The sequence below is a fragment of the Oncorhynchus gorbuscha genome, linkage group LG23 (genome assembly GCF_021184085.1).
Source record: "Oncorhynchus gorbuscha isolate QuinsamMale2020 ecotype Even-year linkage group LG23, OgorEven_v1.0, whole genome shotgun sequence".
NCBI lineage: Eukaryota > Metazoa > Chordata > Actinopteri > Salmoniformes > Salmonidae > Oncorhynchus > Oncorhynchus gorbuscha.
Window position 1 is genome coordinate 46540258 of NC_060195.1, and position 16111 is coordinate 46556368.

The following is a 16111-nucleotide window of genomic DNA, read 5'->3' on the forward strand; positions in this document are numbered from 1 at the left end:
TGCTACAGGGTGATAGTCGTTTAGCTCAGTTACCTTAGCTTTCTTGGGAACAGGAACAATGATGGCCCTCTTGAAGCATGTGGGAACAGCAGACTGGGATAGGGATTGATTGAATATGTCCGTAAACACACCAGCCAGCTGGTCTGCGCATGCTCTGAGGACGTGGCTAGGGATGCCGTCTGAGCTGGCAGCCTTGCGAGGGTTAACACATTTAAATGCTGCTTCACCGTTGGCTTCACCGTTGGCTGCGGTGAAGCAGAGCCCGCAGGTTTTGGTAGCGGCCATGTCAGTGGCACTGTATTGTCCTCAAAGCGAGCAAAGAAGTTGTTTAGTTGGTCTGGGAGCAAGACCTCGGTGTCCGCGACGGGGCTGGTTTTCATTTTGTAGTCCGTGATTGGTTGTAGACCCTGCCACATACCTTTCGTGTCTGAGCCGTTGAATCGCGACTCTACTTTGTCTCTATACTGATGCTTAGCTTGATTGATTGCCTTGCGGAGGGAATAGCTACACTGTTTTGTATTCAGTCAAGTTTCCGATCGCTTTGCCATGATTAAAACCAGTGGTTCACGCTTTCAGTTTTGCGTGAATGCTGCCATCAATCCAAGGTTTCTGGTTGGGGAAGGTTTTAATATTCGCTGTGGGTACCACATCACCGATGCATTTGCTAATAAACTCGCTCACCGAATCAGTGTATACATCAATGTTATTGTCCGACGCTATCCGGAACATATCCCAGTCCATGTGATTGAAGCAATCTTGAAGCGTGGAATCAGATTGGTTGGACCAGCGTTGAACAGACCTGAGCACGGGCATTTCCTGTTTTAGTTTTTGAGCTGGTCATGGGTGCACCTCAGCCATGCTTAAGTTCGTAAACGATATCATAACTGAATAACTGCCTCTGCTGGTTCACCAACTCCTTCTCAGACAGAGTTAGGTGTGTCAAATCGGAGGGCCTGTTGTCCGGACCTCTGGCAGTCTCTATGGAGGTGCCACAGGGTTAAATTCTCGGGCCGGCTCTTTTCTCTGTATACATCAATGATGTCACTCTTGCTACTTGTGATTCTCTGATCCACCTCTACACAGACGACACCATTCTGTAAACATCTGGCCCTTCTTTGGACACTGTGTTAACTAACCTCCAGATGAGCTTTAGTGCGTTCTCTAATTCTCTCCTTCTCTCTTTCTTTCTCTCTCTCGGAGGACCTGAGCCCTAGGACCATGCCCCAGGACTACCTGACATGATGACTCCTTGCTGTCCCCAGTCCACCTGGCCATGCTGCTGCTCCAGTTTCAACTGGCCTGGGCCCTAGGACCATGTCCCAGGACTACCTGACATGAGGACTCCTTGCTGTCCCCAGTCCACCTGGCCATGCTCCTGCTCCAGTTTCAACTGTTCTGCCTTACTATTATTCAACCATGCTGGTCATTTATGAACATTTGAACATCTTGGCCACGTTCTGTTATAATCTCCACCCGGCACAGCCAGAAGAGGACTGGCCACCCCACATATGCTCTCTCTAATTCTCTCTTTCTTTCTCTCTCTCGGAGGACCTGAGCCCTAGGACCGCGCCCCAGGACTACCTGACATGATGGCTCCTTGCTGTCCCCAGTCCACCTGACTGTGCTGCTGCTCCAGTTTCAACTGTTCTGCCTTATTATTATTTGACCATGCTGGTCATTTATGAACATTTGAACATCTTGGTCATGTTCTGTTATAATCTCTACCCGGCACAGCCAGAAGAGGACTGGCCACCCCACATAGCCCGGTTCCTCTCTAGGTTTCTTCCTAGGTTTTGGCCTTTCTAGGGAGTTTTTCCTAGCCACCGTGCTTTTACATCTGCATTGTTTGCTGTTTGGGGTTTTAGGCTGGGTTTCTGTACAGCACTTTGAGATATCAGCTGATGTACGAAGGGCTATATAAATAAATTTGATTTGATTTGATTTGAATGCCATACAACACTCCTTCCGTGGCCTCCAACTGCTCTTAAATGCAAGTAAAACTAAATGCATGCTCTTCAAATCGATCACTGCCCCCACCTGCCTGCCTGTCCAGCATCACTACTCTGGACGGTTCTGACTTAGAATATGTGGACAACTACAAATACCTAGGTGTCTGGTTAGACTGTAAACTCTCCTTCCAGACTCACATTAAGCATCTCCAATCCGACCTCCCGGGTGGCGCAGTGGTTAAGGGCGCTGTACTGCAGTGCCAGCTGTGCCACCAGAGACTCTGGGTTTGCGCCCAGGCTCTATCGTAAACAGCCGCGACCGGGAGGTCCGTGGGGCGACGCACAATTGGCCTAGCGTCAACCGGGTTAAGGAGGGCTTGGCCGGTAGGGATATCCTACTCTCATTGCGCACCAGTGACTCCTGTGGCGCACTCGGCGCAGTGCACGCTAACCAAGGTTGCCAGGTGCACGGTGTTTGCTCCGACACACTGGTGCGGCTGGCTTCCGGGTTGGATGCGCGCTGTGTTAAGAAGCAGTATGGCTTGGTTGGGTTGTGTATCGGAGGACGCATGACTTTCAATATTTGCCTCTCCCGAGCCCGTATGGGAGTTGTAGCGATGAGACAAGATAGTAGCTACTAACAATTGGATACCACGGAATTGGGGAGAAAAAGGGGTAAAGCTACGAATTCAACAACAAAACAACAAAAAAACTCCCCAAAAAAAGCATCTCCAATCCAAAATTAAATATAGAATTGTCTTCCTATTTTGCAACTTCACTTATGCTGCCAAACATACCCTCGTAAAACGGACAATCCTACCGATCCTTGATACCTCATCCCCATTGTGTTTTATTTTTTTGCTCCTTTGTATCTCTACTTGCACATTCATCTATCACTCCAGTGTTTAATTGCTAAATTGTAATTATTTTGCCACTATGGCCTATTTATCTTACCTCATTTGCACACACTGTATATATACTTTTCTATTGTGTTATTGACTGTTTGTGTTGTTTATTCCATGTGTAACTCTGTGTTGTTGCTTGTGTCACACCTCTTTGCTTTATCTTGGCCAGGTCGTAGTTGTAAATGAGAACTTGTTCTCAAGTGGCCTACCTGGTTAAATAAAGGTGAAATAAAATTTAAAAAATAAATCGTGGAAAGAGCAGGTGTTTATAATGTTTTGTACACTCAGTGTAACAGTATAGCTTCCATCCCTTTCCTCCCCCTACCTGGGCTTGAACCAGGGATCCTCTGCACACATCGACATCTGACACCCAGGAAGCATCGTTACCCATCGCGCAACAAAAGTCGCGGCCCTTGCAGACGAAGAGAAACAATTACTTCAAGGGCTCAGGGCGAGTGACGTCACCGATTGAAACGCTATTAGCGCGCACCCCGTCTTTGTTCGATTCTTCATTTGAATCAATAGGTCTATTGGTGATTTTCATGATTTCAATAATTATCTGATGTAGAATCAGGTGTTATTAGGCCTACAATGTAATTCATTAATGATTGTAACATCTCATGGAACTACTTTGTAAGGAATATAAATACAATGTAACCGTAACGTGTGTGAATGTAGTAAAAAAATAGGTAGTAAAAACAGAATCACAAACGAACACTTATTGGCTACATTATATTGTAACGACCCTGGGTTTATAACGTTGCTGGTTGCGAGCAAGAAGCACATCAATTACTTAGATAATGTAAACTAGCGCTTTCCAATATTTGAATAATGTACAGCTCTACTCGTGTAAAACACATTTTATTCCCACATAATCAGTGTTACATCCTATCTAAATAATTTATCCTGTCAATATGACCACGTCGTCAAATTGTACCTTCCTTTTTAGAATGTTGACAACACCACACCAAGATAAACAGTCTGTTAGTTCAATGTAGCCTATAGCCTTACAGCAGTAAATAGGCTACAGACAAAAATGTTGCTGTTGCCCACCCAGATAACCGCACAACATATGCTTCGACGTTACCAAGTAGCCTATATTGTTTTTGCTGCAACCACGCAGTTGATCTTGCACACACATACCTATAGGAGTTTCAGTCAGAATTCCGGGTTGTTGATTCTGTACGAGAGGCATTTTCTAATCAAACGAAGGAGCTGGATATAGGCCCAGAATTATGATTCAAGGATAAACACTAGATACCTGACAAGCAGAACAAATAGGCCTACTTGTTCACTGCTATGAACTAATACAGGCGTGATATTTGATTGCAGTAGCATACTCTAAAGCAGACGTCCCCGCACCGTTACGGTTGTTGTCGCTTTTACGTTAACAAATATTGACATATCCACTCTCTTCATCTTTCGTGAACAGCGGAGCATCAATAGGTGCACAGTTTGGAACATGAGTCACGCTCCTGTTACAGGTCTCGTCCTCTGCCCAGGCGTTGCCGACACATGCCAGATCTTACAACGACTGGATAAGGTTTTTAAGTATCAGCTAACCACATCATATGTTATACCAATCTGTCAGTCGATGACATCATCGATAACGTAGCACGCAACCATTGGTTGATGCGTGCGACGTCTGAGCGGGGAACACAGTCATACCAGACAGTCCAACTGAAGACAAAAGTACATTTAAATCAGTCCTAAAATCATCATGGGAACATTTTCATATAGACTACATCTGAAAAAGGCAAACACTCGGCAAACACAAGTTTTTTAAATCCCAAATAATTAGACATATTTCGTTTCTGCTTTTTTTATTCGTTTTTATTTATTGTTATAATACAGTAGCCTAGTTGTAACAGTTATTTTGATCATACAGGACGACATACATATGTGCTGACAAGAGGCTCGTTTTACCCAAGAGTGGACTAAAATTGACAATTTGAGATGTTCGAGCGCCACCCCATGTCAAAACAGAAAATAGTTGCCATCAACTCCTATAAACTGCAGGGTTTTACATAGTAATCTATTAGCCTACTTATTTCAGATTTCCTCAAAGTGTTCCCTTTCATTGTGATCTGCGCTAATAGACCTACTACCCATGATTAATTACAAACCTAATCATACGATGTTGCGTGGCGTGTGGCACAGAGGCAGACATTATGCTGTATCTGGTTGGACAGTCAAGGTGGACACAATTGATTTATATAAAAAAAATCGAATAATATTTGACAATGATTTTAATTCAATTAGCCCATGGTCTGTTTAGGGCATCTACCTGGCCTTTCACCTGACCATCTCATATAAAAAGGCTAAGCTAATTGACCAATACCAGGGTACATAATAGATACATGATAAAATATAAGTAAAGCAAAAATGATATAGGCTAACGTTATAATGTGTAAAAAGATATAGGCCTATAACACATATATCACCCTTCAGTAGGCCTAACAAGTAAACAATTTGATTAATAAGCAGTATTAAAATAACTATCTACATTTGATTAATAAGAAAAGTGTTAAAATAACTATCTAGGCCTATAACACATATATCACCCTTCAGTGGGCCTAAAAAGCCAACCATTTGATTAAGAAGCAGTGTTAAAATGACTATCTACATTTGATTTATAAGCAAAGTGTTAAAATAACTATTTTGCGAGAGAAAATGTGCCTTCACAAATTAGGGGAAAAAATGAGCACAATGGTAAATAAAATACGTTTTTCCATGACGACTTGCCTCCTTTCAAGTAAAACAATATCGAAAACGAAACAAAAAAAACAGTAAGCCCATGGGCGAGCAGATCGGGACGTGACTGGCGTGCAGATAGATAGCCCTTGATGTTGAGATATATTTGATCTTCGCAGAAAGACGTTTATGGTGATCAGTCGGTGATGGGCGGTTGTACACATTGGGTCTGTACTTTCAGAGTGAGATGCAGATACTTAATGCACGATCATCAATACACTATTGAAATGTGCCAGTTGCATGCCATTTCGCCTAGCCTTCAGCAAACAATGGCCATTTAAAAAAGCACAAACATAGATTCAAAATTAGTGATAAAACCCCAGTTAATCCAGATTTGTGCACGATGGTGACTGACGATAGCATGTTGGGAATGACCAGAAAAAATATTTTTGGTGTGCTGCGGCTTTGCCTGAGCCTCAGCTCAGTTCAACAGACAATGGTGCTCTGGTGTGCGTGTGCAGAATACCGTGCATCGGCCCATGCACTGATGCCAAAAGTTCTTCTCCGATAAAAAAAAGAAAAGCCCTTGCCCCCCCCACCAGTTTTCCTCTTTTCAGTGTGCACTCATTCATTCTATGATGCTCGCCTAGTTGAGAGGAGATTCTCTGTGCCCAGCTCCCGTTGTTTGCGTTAAACTTTCTAATGAAATCAAAAATTACTTTTTGACCAATTTAGAATTCGTTCTACTTAGGGTCAAGAGGGATTCAAGACAATCACAGAACTTTCCCTGCAAAAGAAAACTTCAGGTATGTCAAGATAAGTTTTTAATATTTTGGGGAAATCAGACTCAGGAGTTGAGCTGTTGTTTTATGTAGTTGTTTAAAATAGTTTCTCAATGTTTGGTCCTCAAACTTAAAAAACTGCAATGGATTTCCATAACTTTCTAAGGATGTTAGGATGTGTCCCTTTAATTCCTTGGGGACGCTAGTAGATGTGATTGGTTTAACAAGTACCTTTCTCCCCTGTGAAGAATTATGGAGCCCAATTGTACTGCGGGAGGGGCTGAGGAAGAGCACCATGGAAACTACTCACCAAATCCAGTAAGTCTGCTTTAGAATACAGAGGATGACATGAAAACTAATTGATTTCTGGGACTCATTCTACTGTCTACTAGTGCATGTCACAAGAGGTTTGGTGTACCATTCCTCATGAATTGAATTAATAATTAATTAAATTCCCATTTCTGTCTGAATATAATATAATAGGATACAATAGAATAGAGAGTTCTTAAAAACAAAACTCCACTTCATTAAGGAAGTGACATTCTAAAAACCCCAGGGGGTTCCACTGAACGCTGTGGATCTTTCTGGGGCCTCTCGATGCTGAGAATCAGTGTATAACATCTGGCTGTCGCCGTGACCCTCCAGCTTGGCTGCAGCTGTTTCTCCAAGCAGGAAGGTCAGCCTTGAGGAGGAGAGATCTCCCAAAGAGGGCCACTGGGGTCACGGTGAATGTCAATTTAGCAGAACATGGTGGGACATGATGGAACATGATGAGACAGGACCATCGCGGAGCAGTGTTGCTATAGTGGATGCCATACCGTTTAAAAAAAATGTAAATACTTGATACAAAGGGAATAATAGCATTTATCTAACGAATAAACATGGCTGTTAAACTAAAAAAAACATGGCTGATTATAATAATCAAAATATGTCTTTCTGTAATGAGTTGGAAGAAATAGATAGTGATTGTTAACATCGTGGCAAGGCAAAGTCAGACTGGGAAGATTCTTACCTTCCTTTTCCCGTCTCATTTTTCCCTGTGCCAGTCTGCCGAGGTGGCGCCTGGCAAGCACGCGGTGGCAGAGGCCTTTGAAGAGGTGCAGGAGGAGTTGATAGAACATCAACCTCTGGAGCAGGAAGACCTGAACTTCGAGAAGTGGAAGCCGAAGCCAAAACCCAAGAGGACGCTCCACGAGAAAGCGTTCGATGTGAAGACATATCTATGGAACGCTGAGACCAGAGAGTTCATGGGCCGCACTGGGCATAGCTGGTGTAAGTAGAAGTGCTCAGTTTGCAGAAGTACTCAGTAGTAGCGGTAGTAACTGCGGTTGCCCATGCAAATCATATCATTCAAAATATATCACCCACAAGAAAACTAATTCTGTGTTCAAAGCTGCAACAGGCCTGATGACACATTGGTTCTTAATTTCTATAAAAATCCATTAACTTCTCTCTCATTTGTAATCATTACAATTTTAATCGCCAATGGTTGAAGGCAAAAGTGCTGGTTTCGTGGCTTATTGTTTTTGGATGATGGTTGGGGTGGGCTGGGGCAGTGGGTGGGCTGGGAGGAGGGGGGGGGTAGAAAGAAACGTGTCTCCCCAGTCCCTCGGCCCTGCTCACTGTACTGCGAGTGTGTGTGTGTCCAAGCTCAATGTTTACATAGGTGCACAGACGACTCTGTCCCGATGCGGACAAAAACAAGGCTGCCTGGGGACGGCTTCCCGGTAGGACTGCGGTGTTCTGAGTCACACGCTGGCCAGGAATCACATTCCTCATACCCCTCACCCGGCTTTCCACTGCCTTTTTCACAAAGCTCCCGTGACCTCCGCATTTGACCCTAGCGTGCTTGTGGCCCCACGGTCGCAGGCGAACACGTAAAGAGTAGACAAGCAAGTTTTTGTTTCTGTAGACAGAAAAAGTTGTCAAATTTCATTGCCAGTTTTGCGCAGTCCGCCAGACAAACTTTATTGGCAGAGGCTCTTACCTAGATTTTGTTGAGGCGGTGATGATGGAGCAGGGCTCTTTATCCGACAGCCTGGTTGCTATGCGATCTGACAGCCTCGTTACTATGTGACTCGTTTGGGTTTGAACTCCCTCAAGCCTAACCAATGCACTACCATACGAGAGCACTAACATACGAGACCGGTCCAACGGGCCAATATTTGAGAAAATGACGCAAGCAAGAGCATGTTCCTCCTTCCTTGTCTGAAAATGAGAGTTTTTTTACCTCATCGTGCCCAGTACTGAAGAAGACAAGAGGCCAGGCTCAAGACAGGAAGCGATTGCTTAAGAAAGCAATGTGTGCACACTTGTGAAGGAATGGGGCCCCATGTGCCTCCTGGCAAGAAAGGAGGGGGGACTGAGTTTGAAGTCGGTGATGTGTGTCCTGTGTGAGAGGAGTGTGAGAGGGGGACACAATACCAGAGTGGGGTGATCGTTGCTCCTTGGAGCTGGCCGCAGCTCTATGGCTGCAAAAGACCGTCACTATGATGGCAACCGGAGGTTCACTGTGTTCCTGAGTGAAAGGACAGCTGGGAGAATTCTCACTGAGCTCAAACAGAAAGGCCTTTGTGGGCTCAGGGGACGCAAAGCTGGCTGCAACCAGCCTCCTGTGAAATTGCCTGCGCAGCAAAAGCCATTTAAATTTAGGGCACATTTGGGTTTGATTAGTTGCTAATGGACTGTTAATTGTAATTCGGGGAGAACAATGGTAGTTCTCAAGGTTTCCTTTTTCACACAGTTCAGGTCATTTGAATGAGTTTGTTAACAAATGAGTTTCGTAACAAAGTACAAACTGATTGGAGTGATTTCCATTTACAGACGTGGAGAGGCAACACTTTTGTCACATTGGTGAGCATCCTGAGCAAAGACAGTAGAAGTGTCTAGACAGCCCAGACAGTTCCAAATTCCAACATAATAACTGGAGATTCTTTATACTTCATTATTTTCCCCAACTCAAATCAAAGAATTTCCATTCTGATGCACACTGATAGCCATAACCACAACTATTACCCTTGCCGTTCTTCTAATGATCTCCATTAAACTGAATTACAGTGACCGTGAATGTAATTAATTCTCTATATCTGACCTCCATGTTACCTCCTTCTAGTTCTGATCATCCTCTTTTACACTGCACTGTATGCCTTCCTGGCGGCCATGTTTGGTGCCTGTATGTGGTGCCTCATGCTGTCCATCAGCCCCTACCACCCAACCCACAACGACAGGGTGATGCCACCAGGTAAATATGAATTCTAACCCCCCACTCCCTATTTCTCTCTCATTCTATCCCTCTATCCATCCTCCAATCTGTCCATTCTATCTGAACGTAAGCACAGTTGACTGTCTATGGGTTTCCTTTGGCAGGTATGACGATGTCCCCACAACTGGATGGGCACTATGAAATCGCCTTCAACGCCTCCGACCGCAAGTCTTGGAAGAAGTATGCAAAGCTAATGGAGGAACAGCTAAGATGTGAGTCAGATACCAAACATGGTGGAATAGTTGGCATTTTGCCAAACTTGAATAGTAACTTGCAGGAGTGTGGTCTGAAAGTTAGCTGAAGATAATGTTTATTATTGCTGGGTTCGATGGGATTCTAATGTTGGGGACATGTTGGGGGTAAAACATTGAAGCAGAGCAGGCACACAGTTAGTTAATCCTCTCCCCCTTACCTTCCCTACCTTTGTCCCCTGTCCCAACTGCCACTGGGAGAACAGCATGCTGGGAAGGGAAAGCCTCTTTGTGGGCAGAGCGTATCCATTGAGTTCTGCTGCTTTTTTTCCGTTCTTCAGCGGTCCGCTTTTGTCAGACTGCCTGAATCAGAGGCCCGGCGGAGCAATCGGTTTATTTATGGGACCCCCCCTCCCCCCTCAGATCCCTCGTTTTTTAACATTCTCCATTTCCGTGTTTCAGTACTAACCACTAAACCCCCATTAAAAAAACAAAAAATAATTGTTTCATGTCTCTCTTTCAGCGTACAATGATGCCCTACAAGAGCAGAGGAACATCCAGTGTCCGCAAGATGCGTACTTCATGCAGGACGATCAGGAGGAGAGCGCAGAGAGGAAGTCGTGCCAGTTCAAGAGGTCTTGGCTGGGCGAGTGCTCAGGGCTCCAGGACCCCCACTTTGGCTTCTCCCAGGGGAAACCCTGCATTCTCCTCCGAATGAACCGGGTAAGACACAGCTCAGATTTGATGAGATCTCCCCCATGGAGGGCCCCTCTGTTAGCCTGGTTCTGGATCTGTTTGTGCTGAGAGAACACCTCCTGTGGTCATTGTCATACTATGGAGGGCCCCTCTGTTAGCGTGGTCTTAGATCTGTTTGTGCTGAGAGAACACCTCCTGTGGTCGTTGTCATGCCAAACATGGTTGGCACGATCATAGGAGTTGGGAACGACAGTCCAAACAGATCTGAGCTCAGGCTATCACTCTATAGCATCAGTCAAGTAACATGAACTTCATCCTATAGCTGCATATATAATCAGCAATTGCTAAGAGGTAGTGTTATTTGTTATAGTCGTAAAGTGGAGTTTATCGATGAAATGGAGGAAGATGCCATTGAGGTAATCTGAGATAGATGCAGACATTTCAGTGACATCTTGTGGCCATCGTGAGGAGCAGATGAAAACGTTATTGTAATGTGATTACAGCAATTCTGTGACTAGTCAATGTCATTGTTACCATTATATACTGTAGCCTAAAGTTGTATTGTCCCCATTTGGAAAAGTCTAGAGTGAAACCTGGTGGGGATATCCAAAATTAATCTTATTGCTAGGTAGATGATTCAACACATTTTTTAAATTAAATGTTAATAAATCCTGACTTGGTAAAGTTGAACAAGATACCATATACAGCTGGTCTCAGCTGGAGGTTAGAATGGACATGTTCAACCCAACCTTATGTGGATGAGACCTGATGTCATGACTGGTGAAAAGTCTCTGAAGAAAACTGAAGACAGCCACTGGGAATGATAAATATGCATAGTTTTGCAACATTGTTTCTCAACAAAAATGATGATATAACAATACAAGGGTCCCTTTTATTGCTCTCGTCCTGTAGATTCTTGGCTATTTACCTGGTCAAGGCACTCCAGTGAATGTGACCTGTGGAGTCAAGGTACAGTAACCGACAGCATTCTTCCCTTCCAAACATCTCAACCATAACCGGGGCTGTAAAAGATCTCTCCGTGACTGAATATCATAACTGCTTATGGGACATGGTGTTAGTCACGAAAACACGACTCACTGTGACCTCTCACTCTTTCAGAAAGGAGTGCCAGAAAGCTTGGGAGAACTTCAGTTCTTCCCCAAGAGCATTTTCAACCTGATGTACTACCCGTTCTATGGGAAGCTGAGACACGTAAGTGAGGATTTTCAGCAGCATGATTTCCGCTGCTGCTCTCATGATCTAGATTATATGCATGATCATAGTGACGATAGCCACTCAAGTTGCTTTTGTCCCATATCCCTTCTCCCAGGTGAACTACACAGCGCCGGTGGTGGCCGTGCGCTTCAATGGGCTGCAGTACGACACCCACATCGTTGTAAAATGCAAACTTAATGGCAAGGGCATCATCAATGATTCGCCTACCGATCGCTTCCTAGGCAGTGTGTCCTTCTCCTTTGATGTGGGCGCATAGTAGTATTTCCAACCTACTGTTGGTGTGATGTCCTCATGACAACCAGGAGACAGGAGAATATAGGGGGGAAAAAAATTCATGTTGAATCCTTGTTTTTCATAAAATAGTTGACCAGCTTCTCTCTTCTCCCATTCCCTCCTGTACCCTTGTGCCTTTTGCTGAAAATAGCTAAATATTTTTGAATGTTAATGGATCATAAGCACAGACACCCCACAGACACCTCACCAATAGTCCAGAGCATAAGTTAAGTAGACAAATGGAATATTACCATTGAATACTTAGCAAGATTAATACCACTAGCTAGGTTTATGAAATACAAGGTTCATCTCAGAGATATATTATTATACAGTACAAGCTGCCCTATAGTTAGTCTCTGTAGCTATGCAAATCCATTTATAATTTAAGACATTAATAGACCATTATTAACAGACAGAAACTGTACAATACTGTACAATAAGAATATAAGCGGAACATGTTAAGCACATTTTGATTTGAAATCAAATTCTGTACTAATTTCTTTTGATTTTGTATCTTTCAACATCATATCTATTGTGTTTTGAGACTCCAAAGGCTACCATATGAACAATGGCAGGACACTTTTACTTACACAGTAAAAAAAGAAACAGTAAATGACTAGGTTACATTTCAGGTTTTGTTGTTTGATAATTCCTTATTCCACATGTATTGATCATATATAAGCCCTATGCTGCCATTTTGTTTCCTTTTCTTTTGTATGAACACAATAAGACTGCTAATGAGAATGTAATACCGCAGGCTGACATTGATCCCTATATTAGCTGATGGAAACTAAGATCTACTCTGTAAACAGACAGTGTTCACACCGTTGATAAACTTGTATACCAGCCTTGCACGCTCTTAACGAAATAACAGGCCATTTTGATATAGGCCTATACTTAATCCTTGTTACTGTATTTTTGCTATGATTCTACTAAACCTGGTATCCATGTTGTATTTATTCTGATGTATACTATAATAAATACAATGTTGATAAGAACAATGTTTTTCCATAGGAATGTATTACCTAATTGTGTAGCAGGCCAAAATATATTGTTTTAAGTAGTGATATATTTTTTACATGAAACTCTTTTCTTATGTTGGTTGTCAAGCAGACTACATTAAACATAACCTATTACACACGCACAAACAAGATAGGTCTACTTTGCCCAGATATGTTCAAAGGCATTGCAGAATTATTTATTAATTTTATTCCATAATGTTGACATGGTGCAATCAATTATCAAAACTGCCTAAAGAATTGGAGATTCGAGCTAAGAAATATTTGAATAGTGAGCGTTATGCCAATTCATATTGTTTAATAAAACCATAACACTGTAGGAAATGTATACAATAAACTTGAAACTGAATTGACTAATTTAACAATGTGTATCTGTCATTGTGTACTGTTAAGAAATCCTGAAAAAATGACCTGATTTGACACTTGTCAAGTATCAAACCACAACATATCAAGTCAAATCAAATGACATTGAGAGGCTTACTGAGGCGTACAACAGTAAAACAACAACACTAACGTTTAGGGACTCATTCGAATGGTTAAGGTTTGGGATAAGGATACAGTTAAACTTAAGTTCACGCATGAATTCTGAGTGGTTAAATTAAGGGTTAACATTTGGAAAGACTTAAAACGACAACAAAAAACAAGTGTCTAGCACGAGGATTAAACACTCAACTCTCAGAGCCTGACGCCTCGATCACACCGACAGCATCGTTGCCTTTTGGGACACCAGAAGTACATTCATTTCCAATGTAACGCTATGTTTGCCTTGCAGCATTGCGTTGCAGAGGCAGTTGCAGTGCATTCTGTGTGTGGCATACGCTGGATTTATCAAACGTATGCATCAAACTTTGCATAGAAGGCTTGACAGAAATGGTAGCAGAAGGTGAATGTTGCACACATTTTGTTGCACACCTATCCAGATGATGCTGCGTACCATTTTGCATAATGACTCTGTCGGTGTGATCTAGGCAGAGGTCTGCAGTTTAAACGCAACAGATTAAACGCAAGCCTACTAGATGGAAATAGGTGCTCACGTTGCCCCTAGAGGACAGTTTAGCTTCCACATTTGGCCAATTCTGGTACTTGCAGAACCGGCACCTCCTGGTGTATTCCATAAGAGATGTATCCATTGTTCTCTATAATATGTTGAGGTCCATAGGGACAGGCTCATGTGACCTTAAAAGGAGAATGAACTTGGGCAGCTACCAACATACCAGTGATGACTGCACCCACCACACAGCCTTGGGACGGTTTCCCAAACTACACCCTATTCTCTTTATAGTGCACTACTTTTGATCAGAGCCTATAGAGAATATATGGGTGATTTTACAATGGCCACTTTTGGCATTTCATATTTTCCCCAAATTAAGTTGGTTGAGAAATGAACTTTTATCAACAGAAATACTTTTCTAATTTTGTCACGAATCAGAACCTTGTATTGGCTTTGACCATTTTATTCGACAATACATAGATTTCACTCAATTTTGCCAAAATATTTAGGGATTTATCGGCCAGGTAATGTTAATATGATCAGCTGTCATAAATTACAACTACAACATAATGAGATGCATTCTTTCAAGTAGAGGACAATCTAGCTGAGTGCCAGCACTTACGGTAATAACTGAGAATACAAATACTCTTATCTTGACATATTCAAAGTTATATCATACACTCTCTCCATGTCATATCCTTGTTCTCCACTGTCACTTCCCAGTGACAGTGGACTTGACGTGTACATTTTGTGACTTGACATGTACATAAAAAAATATATATATTGAGGACTCCTTTTCTAACCAGCTGCATATAAAATACACTAGTTTCTAACGGACAACAAACGCGTAACATATAGCTAGTACGAATTAGATTCGTAACATATCCCTAACCCACCCCCCCAGAAAATATCACAGGAAAAGGGTGTCATAGGACACAATTTGATGACGAAGCGCACACACACAAACATGGGGCCCACTTTTGTCTCGTGAGCACCACTTTCAAAACTACTGGCTGAAATTATTAAAAAAATTGTGTGTGCATAAATATGTTAAACAATTTTCTTGTTGAAATACATAGAATATCAAAAGTCAGGGTGTGGGGCCATTGGCTTCTCAATGGAAAATAGTGAAATCCACAAAAACATGTAAAACATATCATAGAAAATATTTTTTACAATTTTGCAAAATCGCCCATACAGTGCATTTGGAAAGTATTATTTTTCCACATTTTGTTACATTACAGCCTTTTTCTAAAATTAAATTGTTCTTTTCCCCTCAATCTACATACAATACCCCATTACAACAAAGCAAAAACAGGATTACAAAAATTGAAAGATCACATTTACTTAAGCTTTCGGAACCTTTACTCAGTACTTTGTTGATGCACCTTTGACTTGAATCTTCTTGGGTATGAAGCTACAAGCTTGGCACACCTGTATTTTGGGTGTTTCAACCATTGTTCTCTGCAGATCCTCTCAAGCTGAAAAACATCCCCACAACATGATGCTGCCACCACCATGCTTCACCGTAGGGATGGTGCCAGGTTTCCTCCAGACGTGACACTTGGCATTCAGGCCAAAGAGTTGAATCTTGATTTCATCAGACCAGAGAATGTTGTTTGTCATGGTCGGAGTCCTTTAGGTGCCTTTGGCAAACTCCAAGCAGGCTGTGCCTTTTACTGAGTGGCGGCTTCCATCTGGCCACTCTACCATAAAGATATAAAGGCCTGATTGGTGGAGTGCTGCAGAGATGGTTGTCCTTCTGGAAGGTTCGCCTATCTCCCATTTTTTTTTTTTGGTTCCCCAGATCTGTGCCGTGACACAATTCCTTCGACCTCATGGTTTAATTTTTGCTCTGACATCCACGGTCAACTGTGGGACCTTACATAGACAGGTTTGTGCCTTTCCACATCATGTCCAATCAATTGAATTTACCACAGGTGGACTCCAATCTCAAGAATGGTCAATGGATGAACAGGATGCACCGGAGGTCAATTTCAAGTCTCATAGCAAAAGGGCTGAATAGTTACGTAAATAAGGCATTTCAGTTTATTTTGCAATACATTTGCAAAACTTTCTAATACCCTGTTTTTGCTTTGTCATTATGGGGTAT

General features: G+C 42.6%; 2 protein-coding genes across 3 annotated transcripts in view; one reads left to right on the forward strand and one right to left on the reverse strand.

Moving 5' to 3' along the window:
• LOC124011537 (transmembrane protein 255A-like) overlaps positions 1 to 4364 on the reverse strand; it is a 30398-nt gene extending 26034 nt beyond the window's left edge. For both annotated transcript variants that reach the window (XM_046324996.1, XM_046324995.1), the window contains exon 1: positions 3998 to 4364. In XM_046324996.1, coding sequence (XP_046180952.1) covers positions 3998 to 4049 — 52 coding nt within the window. In that variant the 5' untranslated portion in view covers positions 4050 to 4364. The remainder of the gene's footprint in view (positions 1 to 3997) is intronic.
• Positions 4365 to 6181: 1817 nt separating this feature from the next.
• On the forward strand, positions 6182 to 13369 carry atp1b4 (ATPase Na+/K+ transporting subunit beta 4). The gene is made up of 9 exons (XM_046322848.1): positions 6182 to 6354; positions 6579 to 6648; positions 7377 to 7602; positions 9443 to 9571; positions 9697 to 9804; positions 10307 to 10506; positions 11392 to 11448; positions 11599 to 11691; positions 11810 to 13369. The coding sequence occupies exons 2-9, from the start codon at positions 6583 to 6585 to the stop codon at positions 11969 to 11971; spliced, it is 1041 nt and encodes a 346-aa protein (XP_046178804.1). The 5' UTR covers positions 6182 to 6354; positions 6579 to 6582; the 3' UTR covers positions 11972 to 13369.
• The last annotated feature ends 2742 nt before the right edge of the window (positions 13370 to 16111 follow it).